Raw genomic sequence first — 25,341 nt, forward strand, 5'->3', positions numbered from 1 at the left:
AGTCTTGAAGTGACAGTGTATTTAAACAATGCATGTGGTAATAACATCCATGTTTAAATGCCTAAACAAACTATGTCTGTCCGTAAGGACTACTCCAACAACTTTTGCAAACCTTGACTCAACATTAACCAAAACGTTATCCCCTCCTAAAACTTGCGTAATGGGGCCTTTACCTTGAGTTATTGCCTGCTATCACTTTTCCCAGCTCTAGGTAGTCAATCAACTCTAGATATAGCTCTATCATTGTATATACAACCCATTGTTATGTTTTTCTTTCTACTATCAGTCGGGAGTGGGTCTGTGGCAACGAAATACAGTTAATTGTTTTGTTATGCTATCATTGCTAGTTCTTTTAATTTGGCACGTTTTATTCATTGAATACCAACTCCATCTCTCCACTTCAATAACCCCTGGAAGTGTGCTGTCTTATATATATTTTTTAATCCCCTTCCATGCTGTGTATCTTGGTGACTGCTCTTCATCTGTGAGGCTTGCTATGTTTGGATTGTAACTTAGCTATATCGACTATGCTGGCAGCTGAGCATTGTATGGCGAACTACAGTAGAAGTGTCTCCTGTCCGGTCATTAGATGATTTCCATTTTTGAACATTGACCATATGTTAAGCTAATTATATACCCAATTTGGGTTAGGTGTCCTACTGCTACTGTCTATGATGATGAAGAATAATTGATGAATGCTACAGCTGTTGTCGGTGCAGTTGGCCATCTTTGCGTTTTGTCCCTTACAACAGGATCCTCAAGGCTATGCCAACACTGGCACCATGCCGCCTGTGCCATGTCATTAACTCAGCACCCATGTGGAACTCTTTTTGTTGTAGCATTTATGGGCACCCTGCAAATGAGGACACATAGCATACCCCAGCGGGACTGGGCAAGGTGATTCAACTGTGGGTAATACTTTAGTTCAAGACTGTTATACCCTTTTCACACATTCATGCTGACACAAACCGTATTGTGCTGGCTCAGATATTTTCCTTTCACGTGGTCATTTCCAGTAGGGTCTCTGACAACTATAGTAGATAAAACCAGGCCAGCACAATACAGCTTGGCTCTGCTTGGCTCAACCCGGTAGTGTGAAAAGAGTATTACAGTGCCCACACAATCATTACATGACAGGCCTTATTGAATCAAGGAGTGCTGTCTAGTCTGGTTTACTGTGCATTCGGGAAAAGTATTCAGACCTCTTGACCTTTCCTCCATTTTGTTACGTTACAGCCTTATTCTAAAAAAGTATTATTGGGTATGACGCTACAAGCTTGGCACACCCATTCTTCTCTGCAGATCCACTCAAGCTCTGTCAGGTTGGATGGGGAGCGTCGCTGCACAGCTATTTTCAGGTCTCTCCGGGGATGTTCGATCGGGTTCATGTCTGGGCTCTGGCTTGGCTATTCGAGGACATTCAGAGACTTGTCCCGAAGCCACTCCTGCATTGTGTTGGCTGTGTGCTTATGGTCGTTGTCCTGTTGGAAGGTGAACCTTCACCCCAGTCTGAGGTCCTGAGCGCTCTAGAGCAGGTTTTCATCAAGGATCTCTCTGCACTTTGCACCGTTCATCTTTCCCTCAATCCTAACTGGTCTCCCAGTCCCTGCCGCTAAAAACATCCCCACAGCATGATGCTGCCACCATCATGCTTCTCTGGAGCTCTGTCAGAGTGACTAGCGGGTTCTTGGTCACCTCCCTGACCAAGGCCCTTCTCCCCGATTGCTCAGTTTGGCTGGGCAGCCAGCTCTAGGAAGAGTCTTGGTGGTTACAAACTTCTTCCATTTAAGAATGATGGAGTACCCTACCACACCTGTCTTGGAGCTCTACGGACAATTTCTTTGACCTCATGGCTTGGTTTTTGCTCTGACATGCACTGTCAACTGTGAGACCTTATATAGACAGGTGTGTGCCTTTCCAAATCATGTCCAATCAATTGAATTTACAACAGGTGGACTCCAATCAAGTTGTAGAAACATCTCGAGGACGATCAATGTAAACAGGATGCACCTGAGCTCAATTTCGAGTCTCATAGCAAAGCGTCTGAATACTTATGTAAAGAAGGTATTTCTGTGTTTTATTTTTAATACATTTGCAAAAATGTCTAAAAACCTGTTTTCGCTTTGTTATTATGGGGTATTGTGTGTAGATTGATGAGGAAAACATTTAATTTAATACATTTTAGAATAAAGCTGTAACGTAACAAAATGTGGAAAAGGTCAAGGGGTCTCAATACTTTCTGAATGCACTGTATTTACTATAGTTTCTTTTCCAAGTGAGTGGCATGTTGTCAAAGTTGAATACTAAGTTTGATATACAGTAGGCAGCTTGACAAATACCGCTAGGCTACATGCCTTGGGCTCCAGTTGGCACCAGACAAGTATTCAGACTCACTGGCTGCCCACAAACAGATGTTCTGTCTCCTTGCCTTCTGCTTTGTAAGTCAGTCAGGGCCAACCTCCGCAGCGGAGTCTGCCTGGAAACCACACCCTGGATCATATGATGCGGAACCACTGACTCCATGAGATCATATTCTCACGTCAGCTGAACACAGGGCAGGCTTAAGAATCTCTCATCTTCCCAACTTTGTCTTTAAGTCAGTGTTATCCATGGAAAGTATTGTCTGACTCAGACTCCAGCAACTCCTGTCCTGCAACTCCTGGTTGGTTATATTAGGAATAGGAGGGGGTAGTACTGAAAACTTGGCCTCCGAGTAGGATGGTTTCCAGATGAGCTCAATTTGATGTCTGACTAACTCAAAGCTCCTGCTACACCTGGTATGTGTAGTATTTGACCCTCAAGGGTTGGGCTAGACATCCCGGCACATTGGGGTTTGATTGGCATATCTTTATCTCTTCTTGGTTATGGTGACTCTACAGGCTGCTTGTAACCTCTATGAGTTCTTAGTGCTCATGGGATGATGACTCCTTCTTAGAAGGTCTAGTGGCTCCATGTATGTCCATGTAACACATGACGATCAACCTCAGGAGGAAACCTGAGTATTCTTTCACAATATATACAGTACCAGTAAAATGTTTGTACACACCTACTCATTCAAAGGCTTTTCTTCATTTTTACTATTTTAATACATTGTAGAATAATAGTGAAGACATCAAAACTATGAAATAACACATATAGAATCATGTTGTAACCAAAAAAGTGTTCAACAAATCAAAATAGATTTTATATTTGAGATTCTTCAAAGTAGCCACCTTTTGCCTTGACGACAGCTTTGCACACTCTTGGCATTCTCTCAACAAGTGTGACTTATTAAAAGTTAATCTGTGTAATTTATTTCCTTCTTAATGCGTTTGAGCCAATCAGTTGTGTTGTTACAAGGTAGGGGTGGTATACAGCAGACAGCCCTATTTGGTAAAAGACCAAGTCCATATTTAGGCAAGAACAGCTCAAATAAGCAAAGAGAAATGACAGTCCATCATTACTTTAAGACACAAAGGTTAGTCAATACAGAAAATGCCAAGAACTTTGAAGGTTTCTTCAAGTGCTGTCGCAAAAGCCTGATCAAACTGGCTCTCATGAGGACCGTCACAGGAAAGGAAGACCTAGAGTTACCTCTGCTGCAGAGGATAAGTTCATTAGAGTTACCAGCCTCAGAAATTGCAGCCCAAATAAATGCATCACAGAATTCAAGTAACAGACACATCTCAACATCAACTGTTCAGAGGAGACTGCGTGAATCAGGCCTTCATGGTAAATTGCCACAATGAAACCACTACTAAAGGACACCAATAATAAGAAGAGACTTGCTTGGGCCAAGAAACACGAGCAATGGACATTAGACTGGTAGAAATCGGTGCTTTGGTCTGATGAGTCCAAATGTGCTATCTTTTGTTTTTCAACAGGACAGTGACCCAACACACCTCCCGGCTGTGTAAGGGCTATTTGACCAAGAAGGAGAGTGATGGAGTGCTACATCAGATGACCTGGTCTCCACAATCACCCGACCTCAACCCAATTGAGATGGTTTGGGATGAGTTGGACCGCAGAGTGAAGGAAAAGCAGCCAACAAGTGCTCAGCATATGTGGGAACTCCTTCAAGACTGTTGGAAAAGCATTCCAGGTGAAGCTGTTTGAGATAATGCCAAGAGTGTGCAAAGCTGTCATCGAGGCAAAGGGTGGCTACTTTGCCTCGATGACAAATCTTAAATATAACATATATTTTGACCACTTTTTTGGTTACTACATGATTCCATATGTGTTATTTAATAGTTTTGATGTCTTATTCTACAATGTAGAAAGTAGTACAAATAAAGAAAATCCCTTGAATGAGTAGGTGTGTCCAAACTTTTGATTGGTTCTGTGTGTGTGTATATATATATATATATATATATATATATATATATATATATATATATATTTGTTTTGTTATTATTATTTTGCCTATGTCCAGGAGCTTAATGGTTTCTTGACAGTGTATCGATCTAACAATAGATAAAGCGGTTTTCTGACCTGTTATACTTGTAGTGCATTGTCTTATGACCACAATCTTGTCGCTCCAAAATCATGGTCATAACCAGATCGATGCATTGACATTCTTGTTTAATCACTTCAACCATTAATACTTCACAAAGGTCACGACTTATGCACAAGCTCACAGTCAAAGGCCTCGAAATTCATATGATTACAGTCACATTCAATCACAGCTCCATGGACATACAAGGTGAAACGGAAGCAAAATACCATACATATCTATGGTTAGGAATAAAGATTTGGCCTTCTGTGTCCCCGACTGAGTGACTGCGTCAGTGACTAGTCTGTCTGGCGTAAGCTGTCACTGAGAGGGCAGCTGCATGTGGGGTCATTAATACAGTGTCGGACTCTGACCACAGTCTCTGTACGGATTCACACACTGAATGGCAGGGCATCCCAAACGGCGGCCCTGGTCAAAAGTAGTGCACTATATAGGGACTAGGGTGCCATTTGGGATGCACCCATTATGAACCTCTCTGTGACTTTAATGTTCGACCAGGAAGTAACCCATAATCCCCTCAGCTCATTGTTTTCATATTTAACCTCAGTTATAGACTTAACCTTTATCTCTAAGTACTTGTGCTGAGGGGATAAAGATATAGCTATAACAGTAACAACATGCTAGGGGAGCAGATTTTTTATAAGAACTTGTCTAAACAAATAAGCATTTACTTTTGGAAGGGAAAGGCTCCCATTACACTCATGATTCCTATTTTTGAATGTGAATAAACAAAGCACCCAGATCCCCAACCTGCAATGTTGGCCTATATATATCACCTTGCAGCAAAGTCATCACAGACACCTGTTTGGAAAATGTGCAAACATTGTTAACGCAGTGTTCCACTGACGGGTCAAGAGAAAGGAATTCACAGCACCTTCATCCGCCTAGATTCGTAAACAGCTTTAAATATTGTACGTGTCCCTTCATTTCCAGTGAAACCACACAATTGCACACAAAGAGACATCAGATGTCGGCAATATCTGTCTGAAGTCCTTGTTTGACTTGAGGGATCTTGGCATGCTAGTGACAATTGTTCATGCATATGAACTTTCCATCGTTAGTGATATTATTTTGTACCCCACTTCATATGGAATGTTTAACATTGAAGGATAAATCATATTTTCCACCCCAGATATGAGTGAACCTTTGCATGACATCTTTTCAGCTTGTAATTGTTATTTCCCCTGACATACACTAAACACATATCCATACATGTAATGAAGATCGCTGGGAATCCTCAGGCTTGTAAGATCTCTTGTAAATAATCAGAAGGAGATCCCACCCCTTCCTTTAGTTCAGATAAGTCTCTCACTCCTATTTCATGATTGTTTTCCATCAGAGCAGTGTAGTGGCAGCTCAATTGCTCACAAGTACCAGGGGACACCATCCATTTCATCCCCTGTCGAGAGGGACCGGGAGAGCCGTCAGCAGACCTGGGTTCAAATATTATTTATGGTCTTTCAAATACTTGTAGTGTTTACTTTAGCCTTCTTGTAGTGCCAGATGTGTGGGGTTTGCAGATTTGCAACTATTATATTGGCTCCATTACGCCAGGCAAGCTCAATCGAGCCCAGCTAAAGTATTTAAAATGATTTCTAAAAGTTTTTGAACCCAGTTCTGTCAGACAGAGAGGGATAGGAAGACAAGAGAGTGAAAAGGCACAGATAAGTCAGTGGCGGTGGCATGTTCTCGAAGAAGGGGTAAGGCGCCTGTGGAACATTTGGCTTTATAAATAGATTAGTCTATATACCTGCCAGGCTGAATTCTGATCTTATAAAGATAGGCATTCATTTTGAAAGGTTATTAATGATCCTCCTCCCCTGGCAACCAGAGGGAAGGCATGTTGTGGGAAATGAGCTTGTGCGGTATGCTACTGGTCTGGTATGGTCATCTGTTTGGGATGGGGCAGGGGTGGACGTGTATGGTTGGGGGAGAGGTGCTTTTAGAAGGGCCAGGCTGGTGCTTGGGATTGTGTAATCTTATTTGCAAACAACACTTATGCTTTTATTCATAGCCTGCCTGTCATGTCTGTTATTTTTACACTCTGTGATGTCCGCTTGGAGAAAAGCAACAGAAACAGTGGTCTAAAATTAGCCCGCTCTAAACCATTCAAAGCGCTAGCGGGTGCTGCCCCACCAGCGAATGGCTCTTCTGTGTTTTAGGAACCGCCCCAGAATAACATCAAATTAGATAGCTATGTGTTTTGTCAGCTCGCACGGCAAAGTCCTATAAACAAACGTATTCACTCACCCTTTCCTTGTTTGTTTGTGTATGTCGGCCTGTGCTTATACTACATGGCATTGTGTCAGTTTTACTTAATTTGTGTGATATTGTAATGCCTCTGACTGTGTTTCTCAAGGCTTTTATTGTGTTTTGGGATTGTTGTTATCAGCATCATACCGTGATGATATTTGTGTGTGTGTGTAATTTGGCCTGCTTGCACCACCAGCTGGTTAATTGTCCCCTGGTCTGGTCCAGTGGTAATGATAGTGACTCAATACCAGACAAAAGAGAGGCCCTCTGTGAGGGACACCAGCTCATTGGCTGAGCCCAGTGACAGCCCCCTCCCCGCATGGGCGCCCCTGACCGATGCACGCCCCCCCCCCCCCCCCCCCCTCACTGCCGCTTGTTTTCTCCAACTTGCAAGCGTGCCAAAACACACGCTTGCTCCTCCATGTAAAAGCTTCGTTCAGCAGAGCTAACAATCCCAGGCTTTGGAGACACTTCAGACAGACACACGAGAAAGAGAAAAGAGAGCCAGTCACCACAGCTAATGCTCCTGCTTCTATTCTAGTTGGAAGAGACCTTCCTGTGGATTTATCAATGACTTCTTTGTTTGGTCTGTTGCAGAGTGCCCCCTCTTTTAGCCCCCTGGAAACACCCGCCGAACTACAGCAGTAGTAAGTCCATGCTTCTCTTACCTCTATGCTTCTGTCTTGTGCTTATCCATTCCAAAAATGTGTGTTTGTCTGTGTTTAGGGCACGTTTTTAGGAGAGTTGTCATCAGGGGATTTTAAGCATTTTAACACCCTGTGGAGATTTCCCCATTTTAGGGAAGGGGGGAGACTCTTGCTGCTTCCTGAGAGGGGGGGACAGCGAAAGAGAGAGGTTCCTATTAACGAGTGTAAAAGCTGCCAGTACAGTGTGTCCTCTGTCTGGAGAGGTTTTGGGAGGTAGTGGTGGTGGGGATATGGCTACTATATGGCGATTTATTTCAAGCTGAAAGCAAACAGCCCCAGAGTCAAACCTGGATGACATTTGTGAGTGGAGAGAGACAGGGAACTCCACTCTATTCCACCCTACAGCTACGTAATTTTATCCGTTATCTCCCCAGAGTGGGTGTGTGAAGCCAGCCTGTATCTTATAGCAAGAATAACTTTGATATAAAAGTGGGTGTTCGATCAATAAGCAAACCAGCAGCGTTACGACTTTGATCTCTTCGTTTCTTTGTCAGCAGAGATTTATTTGCGCTCATTTTGTTTCTGGAATTAAACTTAAGGAATTCTAGCCCTAGCCATGGCAAATTTCTTGTAGTCCAATGGCAGAAAGTTCTCCCACCATTTCTGTTTGGAACTTTCCATCTCTCTCTATTCCATAACTCCTTTGAAAAGTTTATTTTCTCAAGGATCTTTGACGTCGTTCAATTGTCGCCAGCTCATAGGATATTAAGTAACACAGGTTATTGATAATGCCATGCACTGTATTGGAATGAGTTAATTGCACTTATTATATTATATTATGTCATAATGTTTATGAATGCTGCATGTTTTAACTTATTTCAATAGTCTAGATGGATTTCTGAAAGCATTAAATCAGTCTAAAGCCTTTTTTCCCTTTTCTTTTTGTACATTTATTTGTAAAAGTCGAAGAAATATGTTTAGTAACTTGTCGCATCATCTGCCACCAAGTTGTTATGGGCATTTAAAATATGGTTAAACTGTTTCTGGTTAACATCCATTCACATTTGCACATTACTTTAATGTTTTTTCTACAAAATAATCAGACTGCTTCATTGGCCCAAACTGGTTTTGATTTGATAATGTTTATTAATGTTTATGATGCAAGAATTGCATCACAGCAGTTTGTGTACAAATCCTATCATCTGTTTAAGAAATTTGTTGAAAATTGTAAACTCCTGGGATGAAGCCATAAGTCCCACAGGCTTTCCTCAAAGGGTTACGAGACACATGTTTAGGGGTGAGAGTTTACTGGGGTTTCTTTGAAATTAAACGCCTAGTCTACATTCAAGAACTTTCTAGTACACATTTACCTCAGTGTTGTATACCACATTGCTTACTGTATACAGACGTGTATAAACAAGGGACCAAAATATATATTTTTGGCTGAGTTCAAGATAGGCTAGCAACAGACATGTGTACAGACAGTATTCAATTGTTAGCATCTCAATCAAATGTGAATAGTCTATCAGGAGTAGGCTTATATTTCCAATATTGCCATTTACAAACAGAGTGAGCTACTATCAAACTATTCTTAGCCTTGCAATATTATCCATCGTTAATGATCAAACTCTCTTCCCCAATACGTTTGTATCACATTGATGCCTGCTGGTTAGATGCAATTGGGTAAGACCATCTTCAGATAACAACTGAAGTTATGCAACTTATGCAACTGAAGCTAGGCTCCATAGCCTACTTGTGGGGCCACTGGCTCCCTCTCAGGCAATGGGATGTCTTATGACCTCACATAGACTCTTCCCAGGAAACCATCTGAGATGGTTCCAAGGCATTATACGGGGTACCTTATTTGAATACCTGCATGTACCCTATAAAGTACAGGTTTTTATTGAGTATGAATGCAGTAGCCCAAATGGCTGGTTATTCTGAGAACTATGAAAAAGGTTATTGTTGAGGGGGTTAAATAAACAAAAAAAGGAGGCATGGCTCTTTCTCTTAATGTTTTACTGCAGTGGGCTAAATCAGGGTCACACAGAGTGTTCTTGGCCTTAAACATGGTCGTTTTAACATGGTTATGGGTCAAAAAAAATAAAAAAATAAAAAATAAGACACCTGTACCATGTCAGTATAGAGCTGAAATGTATTCAATTTTGAGTTTGCATCCCAATATAACAACCATTTGATATAGAAACACTGGATTCTGTCATTTTTTTAATAATGTTGATTAATTATGAACATAACATTTCACCCATTAGGCCACTAGAGGGTGCTTCTGGTCGTTCAACTGCAGGAACTACACTTAAACCAGGCATTATGTCAGAGGGCCAAACTCATTTGGGGAAAACCTGCTACTCTCCTCACGCCTCGCTGTACTTCACTTCTGGTCTCAAAGATGTCTATTGTGTCTGCAAATGTTTTTTATTGTTAATTTACAGCACAGGAAAGTGGAATATCCTGCAATGGGAAATAGACTACTGTTGCGTTACCCTGTAGAGATACTGTGGGTGGGTGGAGTAATTCACTGTGTTTTCAGGCTTTGTTAAATTTTTTCCACATGATTTACTACGTTACTGGAAATTGTTGTTAGTTTAAATGGCCTCCACTCAAGCACGGCAGCATAAATATAATGACATGGAGGCACCAAACCCTCTCCTGAGACAGTGGCATTTGAAGTAGAGTAACCCTTAAAAAAAAGTACAGATGCATAGCAGAGTAACATGTAGGAACGTTCAGACAATAATATTTGAAATCTCTCCCATTGGCCTCCGTGGAGTGCAAAATTAAGGGCAGTGAGCACAAGTAGAGTGCTGTTTTATTTTACGTCTAGGTCCAAGTCGTTACACTCCTCATGTTCCCCTAATAAAAATGGACAAAACGGCTGAATCAACAAGTAATCAACAGCAGAATGTGTAAGATAAGTCTAACCATACGGCAACTCACAAAATCTTTTCATAAAATGCATGTTACTCTTAATTGTTTTACTCAATTAAACTGCACTTAATTACCAACACTGGCATGTAATTACAGCATGCTTTCTTCTAGCTAGCTGGCTGTGTGAACATATCGTCTTGTCCTAAATCAGGCTTTCTGAGTCAAGCTGCTTTTTAGGTTGACTATTTTCTCCAATGTTTTGCTCTAGCTCCGGGTGTAAGGCCGGACACAGCGAGGTGGAGAAGGACGAAGGATCATCCAGTGGCGAGCCAGCGGCTCCAGAATGTGACCGCCATGTTTACAAGAGCGTCCTGGAGGGCGGCGACATTCCCCTGCAAGGTCTGCGGGCCATCAACAAGCGCCATGCCAGCACCTCCTCCAAAGGTAGGATTCCACTCCACACATGCAGCCAGTGAAGAGGGGGTACTGAACTGGCTTCACAGTGGGACTCTGAAAGGGGTTTTTACCACTCAGATGGAACCAAATGACTTATTGGGATGTTGGATTATAAAAGTGTCTGTTAGGGATACATGTGTTTCCTTTTGACTTTGTGTTGAAATCCACATGTGTTTTTGCTTCAGGTTATCACACCAGAGGCCAATCATCTTTCAGCATAAATCTTTTCTCAGCCGTTTATTCTTTAAATCATTGATATCATGGATGTTTCACCAAACTGTCCATATCCATCGAGAGTTAGGCTGCTGAAGGTTTTCCTGCTAAATCAATGGAGACTATCAAGCTAACCTTGGGTTGTGCCCTCACCCTACAGTTATCTGCCTCTGCAGACCAGGCATTCGTTGGAGAGGCTTAGGGGCAGGGCTCCAGAGTGTTCTAAAGCCAGGGAGCAAAGGTCCAGGCGAGGGGACTAATGGGGAGGAAAGGGGGGATAAACAGGGCTCTGGTTTTCTAGGCTGGGCCAGAGAGGGGTGAGATAAACAAGAGGGACACAGCAGGGTGGTTAGGCATGGGGAAGTCAGCTGTCAAAGGGAGGTCAGAGGATGGAATTCCTGCGCACATGACCAGGGGAGAGAAATGCGAGGGAGGGGAGAGGAAAGGAGGGAAGGGGAGGAGAAAGGAAGGGACAGATCGGGCACCATGTGGCAATGTTGCCCCAATACATAACCAGAATTCCAACTGGCCAAGCAATGCCTAGTCCTGAAGTCTAAAAGTAAGAGAATTAACCTTTGCGCCAGTCCGTTTAGAGTTTGTTTTTGTTTTTGCCAGATGCACAAATGTATTGTTTGTAGAGGTATTATTAGTTTATGTAAGCTGTCTGCGCTCCTCAATTAGTAATAAATATTTGTTCTCTACAGAATGATTTTAGATTGTCAGTACTGTATCGTGAAACAAAGATACCAGATAACTTGACTGAAGTTCAAATCCCTATCCTATAAAAGTCTTGACTGAAGTCCCTTTTCCATAAAATGTGGAAACTGCTATAAAGGGAATTCTGCCCAGAGTCATCTTGAGCCAAAGTCAACTGACTAGCACGCTCTCTCATTATGGCCTACCAGAGACACACCACCTCAGCTCTGTGGACACTCCGTTACAGTACATTACAACAGAGCAAGATAAAGTGCAGAGAGAGCTCCATCATGTGGTCCTGCTTCATGCTCTCTAAAACAATAATGGCACACTTTGTTGTCGCAGAACTTTGCTTCCTGCAGGCCTTTCTATTGGCTATAATTGTAACGTCCCCTTACAGTGCCTTGCAAAAGTATTCGCCTCCCTTGGCATTTTTCCAATTTTGTTGCATTACAACCTATAATTAAAAATGTATTTTTATTTGGATTTCATGTAATGGACATACACAAAATAGTCCAAATTGGTGAAGTGAAATTTAAAAAATAACTTGTTAAAGAAAAAATTGAAAGTGGTGCGATGAAGGACCTAAATAAGATCTGGTGCAACCAATTACCTTAATAAGTCACATAATTAGTTCATAATAAAGTCCACCTGTGTGCAATCTAAGTGTCACATGATCTGTCACATGATCTCAGTATATATACACCTGTTCTGAAAGGCCCCAGACTGCAACATCACTAAGCAAGGGGCACCACCAAGCAAGAGGCACCATGAAGACCAAGGAGCTCTCCAAACAGGTCAGGGACAAAGTTGTGGAGAAGTACAGATCAAGGCTGGATTATAAAAAATACCAGAAACTTTGAACATCCCACGGAGCACCATTAAATCCATTATTTTAAAAATTGAAAGAATATGGCACCACAACAAACCTGCCAAGAGAGGGCCGCCCACCACAACTCACGGCCCAGGCAAGGAGGGCATTAATCATAGGCAACAAAGAGACCAAAGATAACCCTGAAGGAGCTGCAAAGCTCCACAGTGGAGATTAGAGTATCTGTCCATACGACTACTTTAAGCCGTACACTCCACAGAGCTGGGCTTTACAGAAGAGTGGCCAGAAAAAAGACATTGCTGAAAGAAAAAAATAAGGTATGTGGGAGACTTCTTCCAAACATATGGAAGAAGGTGCTCTGGTTAGATTAAACTAAAATTGAACTTTTTGGCCATCAAGGAAAACTCTATGTCTGGTGCAAACCCAACACTTCTCGTCACCCCGAGAATACCATCCCCACAGTGACGCATGGTGGTGTCAGAATCATGCTGTGGGTATGTTTTTCATTAACAGAGACTGGAAAACTGGTGGGAATTGAAGGAATGATGGATGGTGCTAAATACAGGGAAATTCCTGAGGGAAACATGTTTCAGTCTTCAAGAAATTTGAGACTGGGACTTCCAGCAGGACAATGACCCTAAGCATACTGCTAAAGCAATACTCAAGTTTTTTAAGAGGAAACATTTAAATGTCTTGGAATGGCCTAGTCAAAGCCCAGACCTCAATCCAATTGAGCATCTGTGATATGACTTAAAGATTGCTGTACACCAGCGGAACACATCCAACTTGAAGGAGCTGGAGCAGTTTTGCCTTGAAGAATGGCAAAAATCCCAGTGGCTAGATGTGCCAAGCTTATAGAGACATACCCCAAGAGACTTGCATCTGAAATTGCTGCAAAAGTTGACTCTACAAAGTATGGACTTTGGGTTGGGGGATAGTTGTGCAGGCTGAAGTTTTCTGTTTTTTTGTCTTATTTCTTGTTTGTTTCTGGTAGGCATGTTGGGTAAATCAAATGATACAACCGGTCCAAAAATCTATTTTATTTCCATGTTGTAAGGCAACAAAATAGGACAAATGCCAAGGGGGTGAATACTTTCGCAAGCCACCCTATAATGACATATTCATGGAAATAACATTAGTATTCAAATTATACAGTGAGGAGTTGCTTAAACAGGATACTGATGGTAGATGTGACTGAGCCAAACAATACAGCCTCGTTAGCATAATGTAAATGAGCATTTACTGCTGTAGGCAACATCCCTGTAGAGTTGCTATCACAACAGCTGGTGGCGGTTGTGTGTCATCATTCCCTACTGGGTTGTGTCATTCTTTACTGTGGTAGGACTAGCACATACAGTATGTGGCATTACTAGCACATCTCTTACTCAGAGGTGAGAGTCAACCATGACTACTCATCCCAGCAGGTGTGTCTTCCAGAATATTATGTTGTAGTCGCTCACAGGGGCGTGTATGACCTTGCTGTTTTGACAGTTCTATTTGAGACTGTCCTGTAATGGACCCTGGTGTTGGAAGGGCTTTCTGGGTTAGCTGCAAAAAGTTAAGGGCATTCCAAATCCTCAATGCTGATGAGGCCTAGTTCGTAAGTAGTGCGTAGATGGGCAACGGTGGCTTATAGAGTAGTTTGTGTTTCTTATGAACTCTTATGAGCTCTTTTATTGCATCATTTTAGTTTATACTGATATCAAAGCTACTGTGAAAATGTAATCTGAAAGTGTAATCTGTTATTTAATTTGATGTTCGAACAGCAAGCTTACCAACATTACATCACATAGCATTTCATGCATGACATACTGCCCTGCTCTTTGCCCTTTCTGTTTCACTTCTTTTACGTTACTGCTTTACGATCACTAATCATTTAATTATGAATAATTGTGATTGAATTAACATATCAGCTCCAGTGAAAATTACAAGACACTTAACATGCATTTCTAGCACTATTCAGAATCAACATGTTCACTTATCCACTTAAAACGAAGCATTTAACAAGTGGCATTACTAATAGTATAACAAAGTCATTTTGTTACTTGATGTGAAATGCATCACGTTCTTTTCTCCCTCATCAACTTTTGATGGACGTTGTCTTTACTTTAGAAATGTGTTGACCCTGTGTTATTTTCAGTGTGTGTGAATTTGTGACCATTAACCTAATATGCTGTTTATTCTGTTGTCCTGCATGCTTGCCAGTGGATTATCAAGGTGGGAATGGCTATATAATTTCACCATGCTCTTCTGTAAATAGTCGATCAGTTCTTGCCAGTAATGCCCTAGGTTACCAGTGTAAGAATAAGAAGCCCTTATCTGCTGCCAAAGCCTGCATACCCCAAATCCTCCCCTCTAAGTTCAAACCTAAGCTGATACCCCCTAGTGTTGACAGCCAGGACAGGAGGACTGCGCCTGCCAGGCACCCAAAGGCACACAGCTGTGAGGATATATACACAGGGAGCACAGGCGCAGAGGCCCAGGAGAGCGGACTAAACTCAAACACACACAAAAACTCTAATGGTCTCCCCCTTGACTCTGAGGCTGGTTTAAATAATGGCAGCCCTGCGACTAGAAGGAGCACATCTGAGTTCTCCACCCTGTACCGGAACATGCACAGCATCCAGAGGCCATCCTTCTCAGTGGGCTCCAGCCCCCACGGGAGTGTCCGTAGCCTGACCTCCCTGTTCGAGAAGGTGGGGGTCAATGGAACTGATGAGGAGGGAGATGAGGCAGGGGAGAACATTCCCAGGCGGGATGCCGTGTCGTCGCGGGTGTCAGAGTTTGAGCTGATCATCCAGCGCTCCAGTCCGTCTCCCACACGCTCCTCCTCCATGCCAACACTACCCACAGGCCAGAGCCTCACCCACAACCACAGCCCCGCCGACCTCTTCATGGCGTCCGCTGTCTCGGCTGAGTCGCTCATGGTCACTGTCCCAGGGCACACTGGGCAGACAGAGGGCTGCCCTCTCGAGGACACAGACGGCAAGGCAGCCCGAAACAAGGCGTTTCTGTCAGGCAGCGAGATGGTGGGATCCTCTGAGTACAGTGACACACTGAGAGCCGAGTCCCTCTCTGGGACTGAGTCAGAGACAGAGCAGCACGGCCCCACAGAGAAAGCCCCAGTACCAACAGAGAAAGCCCCAGTACCAACAGAGAAACCCCCAAAGGTCACTATCTCCAGAACCTCAAACAGTCCCCCAGCACCAGTCACCCCGTCCGCTTCCCCACACAACCACCACCACCATAAACACAGCAGCAAGTGCAAAGGCTCCTGCCCTGCCTCCTATACCCGCTTCACCACTATCCGGCGGCACGAGAGGCAGCAGCAGGCTACGGCCCAGCAGGACAAACTGTCTACCCAGGAGAAAATAAAGAACTCCTCCTCTCTCCCCTCGAACCTCTTCCTCATGGGCCCTGCACCGTTCAGGGTGAAGAGGCCTGTCCGGTCTCACCAGGCCAAAAAGACTCTCTCAGCCACTAAGGTGATGACAGGTCAAACGTCACAGACAAATGTCTATGATCCCAGGCCCCTCATTCCACCGCGCCTCTCTTCCTTGGAGTTGCTGGAGAAGCTGGGCAACGGGGAAGGTGCACCGTCCGACAGTGACAACAACCTGACTAATAGGGGAGTCTTGGACGCCAATGGGAATCTTCTGCAGCCGCTAGCAGCTCACCGCAGAGGTGGCTATCTCCTCTCCATATTTTCACCTGAGTGTCCCTTCTCCCACACACCCGTGCCGATCTCTATGGCCACTCATTGTGTGTTTTTTTTTCTCCAAGCTTTACTTCTTTGCATTCTATCGGTATTTTTCACAACGTGATGCTACCACCTTCCATTTTTTTTTTTTGTCTGTGCGGTGTGTCACAGTAACAATTCGGTGTTTGGTTAAATTGTCTTGCCTGACAAACATTCTTTTCCATTAAACCCATCGCAAAACACTTGTAACTTTAGTGCATTCTGACAACTTTTGGTAATGTATGTATTCAGTGACAGGTCTTAAGGAGGTATACATAGCCACATAAAGCATGTCCGAGGCCTACATGACACTTCTCTGAATTGTGTTAAAGTAGATTGGCTAAAAGGGATTCATTTAGATAAAAATGTATTGATTTTCATGTAAAATGCCATGTAATGGTGGTGTAGGCTATTGTTATGGCAATGCATATGGCATACAGTATACACCCTCAAGTAACGCGTTACCATATCTTTTACAAGGCTGTGTGCTTTCGGTTTTTGTCAGCTTTGGCATAAGCAAATGTGCTGGGTCAGGGGGTCTGTTTTCGTCTGTCATCCTCCATTTTATCATTCTGACAAGACTGGAATTTCAAGTAGAGAGACTATGTGCTTCCCTCTTATTTCCTTAACGCTGGTATTGGTAATTCCTGTATATATTCTGTGTAATAATACATGGATTTATGTCTCAAGAGGTTGGTAATTATAGGGGGTTTTCTTATGGTGTTTGGTTTGAGGAATGGTGACATGTCTATTGCTAATGGCTGCCTGGGAAGCAAGATGAGTTAGGGATACAGGTAGGGATAACTGGGATGAAGTAATTATACATGTCAGTATGGAAATCAGATGACTCATTGGTGATGGGTGATATGCATTTACATTGTACATCAACCATATCATAAGTCACTTTTTTTGTTTGATCTGAATGTTTTGTACAGTATTTTGTTTTCTCTATAGCCATCCACCTCTAGTATTTTTTTCATAAAAACAGGCAAAATAAAGCTGTGTCATACTGTGTTTATTGTTTTTTGTGCATGTGGGAATATGTTTTTTTTCCCTTCGGTGTGTGTATCTTTCCTTTGTCATACTGCAACGGACACCTTTTCTTCGGAGCATGTCTAGTCCTATATTTTACATTGTTCCCTTGCATTTACAGCTCTATTATAATAGTGGTATTGCAATAGGGTTAGAGACATTTCTTTTCTTTGTTTATTGAAATATTATAGATATTGAAAGCAGCACTATTGATGAACTCTGTTATGGGAAAATGTTGAATGCCTTTGGTGAATTTCAGGACATAATTGATGTATTTATTTTGTATTAGATTCAGAGTCCTTGACCCAAGGAGACCTTGGTGACGGACTGGATGAGGTGGTCAGGAGACGCCATGGAGATAAAGAGGTAATGTTTCTTTATTGTTTGTTTTATGGTTTGTTTATTGTTTCTGCAACATTTCTTTTGTCGTCCTCTCTCAGCAAAATCTGATAGGGCTTCACTCTCCTTTTGAACAATAAATATTACTAAAAACTGTTCAGCGTATACTAAAACTGTGAAATATTTCCCCAATATTCAAATTGCTTTTACCTATCATTTCCATCCTCCATCTTGGAGTGTGGTCCTTAGAACTATTAATGTGGCATTCAAAAACAAGTAAAATGCTAAATAAATGACAGATAATGGTATGTTTCCTGACAGAAAATTTTGGAAGAGCAACGGCGGCTGAAGAGGGAGCAGGAGGAGGCTGACACAGCATCGAGGCGACACACGGGAATTGTTCCCACCCACCATCAGTTCATCACTAACGAACGTTTCGGAGACCTGCTCAACATCAACATCAATGACGCAGACAAGAGGAAATCCGGATCAGAGGTACAATACAGTGCCATTCCTCTCATTGTAAAAAATGACAGCTGTGTGCAGTGGCGGATCTAGCTTGTATGGCGAACCCCACCTTCAGCCCCACCGCAAAAAAACACACAAAAAACATTCATAATAATACAAATAAATAATCATGACATTTAAAAACATTCATAATAATACAAATAAATAATCATGACATTTAAAAACATTCATAATAATACAAATAAATAATCATGACATTTAAAAACATTCATAATAATACAAATAAATAATCATGACATTTAAAAACATTCATAATAATACAAATAAATAATCATGACATTTAAAAACATTCATAATAATACAAATAAATAATCATGACATTTAAAAACATTCATAATAATACAAATAAATAATCATGACATTTAAAAACATTCATAATAATACAAATAAATAATCATGACATTTAAAAACATTCATAATAATACAAATAAATAATCATGACATTTAAAAACATTCATAATAATACAAATAAATAATCATGACATTTAAAAACATTCATAATAATACAAATAAATAATCATGACATTTAAAAACATTCATAATAATACAAATAAATAATCATGACATTTAAAAACATTCATAATAATACAAATAAATAATCATGACATTTAAAAACATTCATAATAATACAAATAAATAATCATGACATTTAAAAACATTTACAAAAAACAAGACTCAAATATCAAAAATAAGTAACAAAGACAAATAGAAACAAATTTGTGTCGATTTGGCACTCGAGCATCAATACATTACCGATCCCCCAACACTGTCAACCAAGAGTCAAGACTAAACCAATTCACCTTGGTGGTATGCAGACTGGTTTTATATTATTCTGAACGACTTCGCACAAACCAGAAAGAAATGCAACAATATGTCTGTGAAACAATATATTCACAGTATTATGAATTAATTGTGGTTTATTTGGTAGCATTTCGTAGAGTGACTGTACAGTACTAATGCAATTAGTAAAATCCAAGTTAGAGGTGCGCTATTTGATAGACTCCCCCGCTCCCCCTACCTCTGGCTTCCAGTGGAGAGACCTGAGGTCTACCTACCCCAGCCCCCCTCCCATCTTGTACTTCTGAGTGGGAGACCTTCCCAGGCAGCAGCCTGCCTAGCTCACAAACTAGAATCAGGGCACCCACTCCGACATGGTTAATTGACCCACAGTCCCACATGGTGACATGATATCATTGAAATGATGTGCAAATGAGCTATAGAAAACCAATCTCGCAAATGTCACCATTCCGATTTTGTTTTTTGTGCGGGCGCCCCGTACCGCCCCCGGCAAGATACCGCCCTGGGAGGCTGCCCATGTCGCCTATACCTAAATCCACCAGTGTGTGTACTGTACTGTGTGTGAGTGTACTGTACTGTGTGTGAGGAGAGGAGAGACGGTCGGGTTCCTGCTTTCACAGATGGTTTTGTCAGCTGTGACCAGACTTCAAAGGGTTGAAGCAAACGTTGTACATTTGAGTCAGATGTTACGGTGATTAGGGCATTAGTAACTCTGGCTTGAATCATTGTTCTGCCTTTTTACTGCTTATTACATTCAGCATGGGTCAACACCCATGATGACTATAACCAGGGGTGTCATGCACCCCAAAAATATTTTTCAAACACCTGAAACAGCTTTTTCCTGCAATCTAGAGCCATAATCCTTATGCTTAATTCTATGTAAAAAAATAAGTATTTTTCTGCATATCTAAGCATACATCATGAGCTGTCGGTATAATCCTGACTGGTGGTCATTTTTTTTAAGTGTACCAGCCTTGCTAGCAGGCATGCCAGCTAAGATAATTAGACAAGCTATACTGAACAAAAAATATAAATGCAACATACAACAATTTCAACGATTTTACTGAGTTAGTTCATATAAGGAAATCAGTCATTTGAAATAAATAAATTAGGCCCCAATCTATGGATTTCACATGACTAGGCAGGTGCCAGCCATAGGTGGGCCTGGGAGGGCATGGGCCCAAGCCCACCCACTGAGGAGCCAGGCCTAGCCAATCAGAATAAGCTTTTCCCCACAAAAGGGCGAAATTGCACGCTCCCTCCCTCAACTTGAGACATCTGTAGCATTGTGTTGTGTGACAAAATTGATCATTTTAGAGTGGTCTTCTATTGTCCCCAGCACAAGGTGCACCTGAGTCATGCTGTTTAATCAGTTTATCCATATGCCACACCTGTTATGTGCCTGGATTATCTTGGCAAAGGAGAAAGGCTCTCGAACAGGGATGTAAACTTATTTCTGCACAACGTTTGAGAGAAATAAGCTTTTTGTGCGTATTGAAGATTTCTGGGATCTTATATTTCAGCTCATGAACTATGGGACCAACACTTTACATGTTGCATTTAGATTTTTGTTCAGTATAGCTACTTTAACTTGATTGATAGCCTGAAATGGCTTCTTGGTAGGTAGCTACAGTGCCTTCAGAAAGTATTCACAACATCTTGTTGTGTTACTGCCTGAATTTAAAATTGATTCAATTGAACAATAACTAATAATCTAATTCATTAAAAATGAAAAGCTGAAATGTCTTGAGTCAATAAGTATTCAACCCATTTGTAATGGCAAGCCTAAATAAGTTCAGGAGTTAAAATGTGCTTAACAAGTCACATAATAAGTTGCATGTACTCACTCTTTGCAATAATAGTACTTAACAAATCAAATCAAATTTATTTATATAGCCCTTCGTACATCAGCTGATATCTCAAAGTGCTGTACAGAAACCCAGCCTAAAACCCCAAACAGCAAGCAATGCAGGTGTAGAAGCACGGTGGCTAGGAAAAACTCCCTAGAAAGGCCAATACCTAGGAAGAAACCTAGAGAGGAACCAGGCTATGTGGGGTGGCCAGTCCTCTTCTGGCTGTGCCGGGTGGAGATTATAACAGAACATGGCCAAGATGTTCAAATGTTCATAAATGACCAGCATGGTCAAATAATAATAAGGCAGAACAGTTTAAACTGGAGCAGCAGCACAGTCAGGTGGAAGTTGAAACTGGAGCAGCAGCATGGCCAGGTGGACTGGGGACAGCAAGGAGTCATCATGTCAGGTAGTCCTGGGGCATGGTCCTAGGGCTCAGGTCAGTTGAAACTGGAACAGCAGCATGGCCAGGTGGACTGGGGACAGCAAGGAGTCATCATGTCAGGTAGTCCTGGGGCATGGTCCTAGGGCTCAGGTCCTCCGAGAGAGAGAAAGAAAGAGAGAAGGAGAGAATTAGAGAACGCACACTTAGATTCACACAGGACACCGAATAGGACAGGAGAAGTACTCCAGATATAACAACATTTTTGAATGACTACCTCAATCTCTCTACTCCACACACACAATTATCTGTAAGGTCCCTCAGTCGAGGAGTGAATTGCAAACACAGATTCAACCACAAAGACCAGGGAGGTTTTCCAATGCTTCGCAAAGAAGGGCACCTATAGGTAGATGGGTAAAAATAGAAAGAGCAGACATTGGCATATCCATTTGAGCACTGTATCAATACACCCAGTCACTACAAAGATACAGGCGTCCTTCCAAACTAACTCAGTTGCTGGAAAGGAAATCGCTCAGGGAAATCGGAAATCGCTCAGGGATTTCACCATGAGGCCAATGGGTGACTTTCAGAGAGTTTAATGGCTGTGCTAGGATCAACATGGTAGTTACTCCACAATACTAACCTAATTGACAGAGTGAAAAGAAGGAAGCAGGTACAGAATAAAATTATTCCAAAACATGCGGTTTGTTTGCAAACAAGGCATTAAAGTAATACTGCAAAAAATGTGGCAAAGCAATTCACTTTTTGTCCTGAATACAAAGTGTATGTTTGGGCTAAATCCAATACAACACATTACTGAGGACCACTCTCTGTATTTTCAACCATAGTGGTGGCTGCATCATGTTATGGGAATGCTTGTAATCGTTAAGGACTGGGAACGGAATGGAGCTAAGCACAGGCAAAATCCTACAGGAAAACCTGGTTCATTCCACTTTTTCTGTTTTTGTCATTTTTTTCTGCATTGTTGGGAAGGGCCCGGTAAGTAAGCATTTCACTGTTAGTCTACACCTGTTGTTTACGAAGCATTTGGATTTGATTTGAGTCTGCTTTCCACCAGACACTGTGAGGTGAATTCACCTTTCAGCAGGACAATAACCTAAAACACAAGGCAAAATCTACACAGGAGTTGCTTACCAAGAATACAGTGAATGTTCCTGAGTGGCCGAGTTACAGTTTTTGACCAAAAAAATGATAAATCCATTTTAATCCCACTTGTAACAACAAAATGTGGAAAAAGTCAAGGGGTGTGAATACTTTCTGAAGGCACTGTAATTGGGAGGTTGGGAGGTTGGGAGATTGCGAACCTATCTGGGCAAGCTAAAGCCAACTTCATAAAATTGCTAGGTGGCTAGTAGTATTACAGAGAAATAACAACAACCCCAAATATTTTGGGGTAGTTTGAATTTTTTCAACCGTACAGATCTGAGGGGCATGTGCCCCTGTGCCCCCTATGAGCATGACTCCTCTGACTACAACGATTTAAATGTACTTACATCATTATTTGACCTTGCTTGCCTGAATATGGATGAATGAAGATATTGGGATAGTAGTTGTAGCTATAAACACACTCCAAGGTTCAACATAACGCTTTGTACAGGTTAGCACAATATAGGTTCTACAGTTTTTTTCACCCATTATGTTTGTGATTTATCGTTTCAACATACTTTTTTACAATACCATACACTTTCAATAAAAATAAAAATAAACCTTTTATTTAACCTTTTATTTAACTAGGCACGTCAGTTGAGAACAAATTCTTATTTACAATGATGGCCTACTCCGGGCCAAACCTGGACAACAAAGAGTATGCTCTCTACTCTACTCTATTTTCAGGGACCAGCTAAATAAATCTGCCAAAAATACTGTATATCATCATGATCCTAGCCTTTCACTCTGTTTTCCCTGACACACACATTTACTGCATTTTGATTGGCCTGCCTGCTCTTTTGGCATCTGTTTGACTGCAGTCCACAGTAGCTCAGTATTTACCACCACCGTACAGAAACAGTCACATGAGTCGTTTCATTCCTGTCATTGCTAGAATATTCTCAGTGGATCAGGGACACTGAAAGGGCACAACTAACAACCAGATGAGCTCAGAAATTAAATTTAGCACTCAAAAACATTTAAGCATTTGAACTAATTACCGACCAGTACAAATTGTTACTCTGGATTATATGTTTATGTTTTTATACATTCGGGAATCATATTATGTTATTGTTAGTTTGCAGTGCTTTATATGCTTTGGAGAAGAACACAAATGTTTATTGCAGCCTGACATGTACAAGAGATTTTCTTCCTGTGCCTCAACCTTTATGAATTAATAATGTCTTACTACAGGGTATAAAGATATACTGTAACCACCAGCAGTAATTCACGTGCACATAAATTAAAATATAGTTTTGTGTGAACCTGGCATGCAAGGCCAGCCTGAACTGAATAACCAATGTTCAGTACATGCCACAGGGCATGGGAGTCCAGGCTGCTTTATCCATCCTTATTTTCTAACAGTCCCTGCTTTGTTTGTTTTACAGAGAACTCCAGCCCTGGCTCGGTTTGACTTCAGAGCGGAGACTCTAAAGTGGGTAAAACGCATTGACGCACATATCACAAGTGATTTCAAGACAATGCACAAAATATGTTAAGCTGCAGCAAAATATAAGCCTTGGTGTGTTGTAATCATCATGTTACTGTACCATATAGGCATTAGTGTGACTGACTGACTGACTGACTGACTGACTGACTGGCTGGATGGCTGACTGGTGGTTTATATTCATCTCCACTCTCACATAGCAATTTCCATGTGGGTAGACCTCATTCTGAGTCTCATAGTTAAATGTTACATGTGGTTGATATGTGGTCATATTTCTGCCTTTGTCATATTGCTCATATTTTTTATTTGGCATAATGTTGAATCCAATAGCTAACATATATGTATATTGTTGCTCACTTTTTCAGGGAGTTACCATTTCAAAAGGGAGACATTGTGTACATCATTCGACAGGTGGATAATAATTGGTTTGAAGGGGAGCATCACGGCAGAGTTGGCATCTTCCCGCGGAGTTATGTTGAGGTACAAACCGTTACAATATTGTAACTGAAAATGAACTCTGACCTTTTTGTTACAAAATGGAACTCACTACAGTACGGTACAGACCGATGTGCCAAATTGACCAGTCATTGCAGTGTTATTATGACACAAGTCAATTCTTCAGGGTTATGACACCAGTCAGTTGAAAAGTTCAACAGTGGAAGAGGCCCAGTATTGGTATTCACTGGAGTCGTGTTCAGTAGGAAGAAACTGTTTTGAAACAGGGAGGTGCCACCTTGTCCATGGAAATGAACAGATATTTGTTTCCTGTTGCAAAATGTTGTACTACAGTGTGCCCTCGTGAATGTGACACTGTTACAGTACCTATCATTGACTTTGACTGATTGCCTCCTGAACTTGACACTAGATCCTAGCATTGACATTGACCGATTTGTATTTTGGGCTTTGCGTGTATGTTTTCTCCAGCTCCTTCCCCCCACGGAGAAGGCCCAGCCAAAGAAGAGTGCCCCAGTGCAGGTGCTGGAGTATGGAGAGGCCATTGCACGCTTCAACTTTACAGGGGACACGGTGGTGGAGATGTCATTCAGAAAGGTAAAAAGAACTAGGTGTTAAGGGTTTTGAGGTTCAGAGCAGCTGTAACATTTGTTCCTCTTTTTACATAATACAGATGGAAATCACAAGTATTGCAACATACTACCATCATAGTTTCAGGATACAGGAAATACAGTATGCTTATCAGAAATCTTGTGTGAGCTGATGGTGTTTAGTTTGTGCTTGCTTTAATGTTATACTATGTTATCTTATATAATGGTTTGTAATATCATGCATCTAAATGTGCGATTATACAGTATGAGCTAACGTGATGCCAATGTATGTCTACAGGGAGAGAGGATCATCCTGATTCGCAGGGTCGATGAGAACTGGTACGAGGGCAAAGTCTCTGGCACCAATCGCCAGGGTATATTCCCAGTCACCTACATAGAGGTGCACAAACGACCCAGAGTAAAGAATGGATTGGATTACCCAGACCCCCCCATTGGCCAATCACCTCACCGCAGCCTCAATGCTTCCCCTCAGGTAATGACACGCTCCACACACACACACTCTCTGGTATAGCTGTCT

At 41.7% G+C, this 25,341-nt stretch overlaps 1 protein-coding gene across 9 annotated transcripts in view; it reads left to right on the forward strand.

The window, feature by feature from the left end:
* Nucleotides 1–25,341, forward strand: part of LOC109898827 (sorbin and SH3 domain-containing protein 1) — a 70,833-nt gene that overhangs the window by 35,307 nt on the left and 10,185 nt on the right. For all 9 annotated transcript variants that reach the window (XM_031835878.1, XM_031835879.1, XM_031835872.1 and 6 more), the window contains 8 exons: nt 7,343–7,392; nt 10,547–10,722; nt 17,536–17,612; nt 17,907–18,080; nt 23,702–23,748; nt 24,126–24,240; nt 24,685–24,810; nt 25,102–25,296. In XM_031835878.1, coding sequence (XP_031691738.1) covers nt 7,343–7,392; nt 10,547–10,722; nt 17,536–17,612; nt 17,907–18,080; nt 23,702–23,748; nt 24,126–24,240; nt 24,685–24,810; nt 25,102–25,296 — 960 coding nt within the window. The remainder of the gene's footprint in view (nt 1–7,342; nt 7,393–10,546; nt 10,723–17,535; nt 17,613–17,906; nt 18,081–23,701; nt 23,749–24,125; nt 24,241–24,684; nt 24,811–25,101; nt 25,297–25,341) is intronic.

The sequence above is a fragment of the Oncorhynchus kisutch genome, linkage group LG11, assembly GCF_002021735.2.
Source record: "Oncorhynchus kisutch isolate 150728-3 linkage group LG11, Okis_V2, whole genome shotgun sequence".
Classification (NCBI taxonomy): domain Eukaryota; kingdom Metazoa; phylum Chordata; class Actinopteri; order Salmoniformes; family Salmonidae; genus Oncorhynchus; species Oncorhynchus kisutch.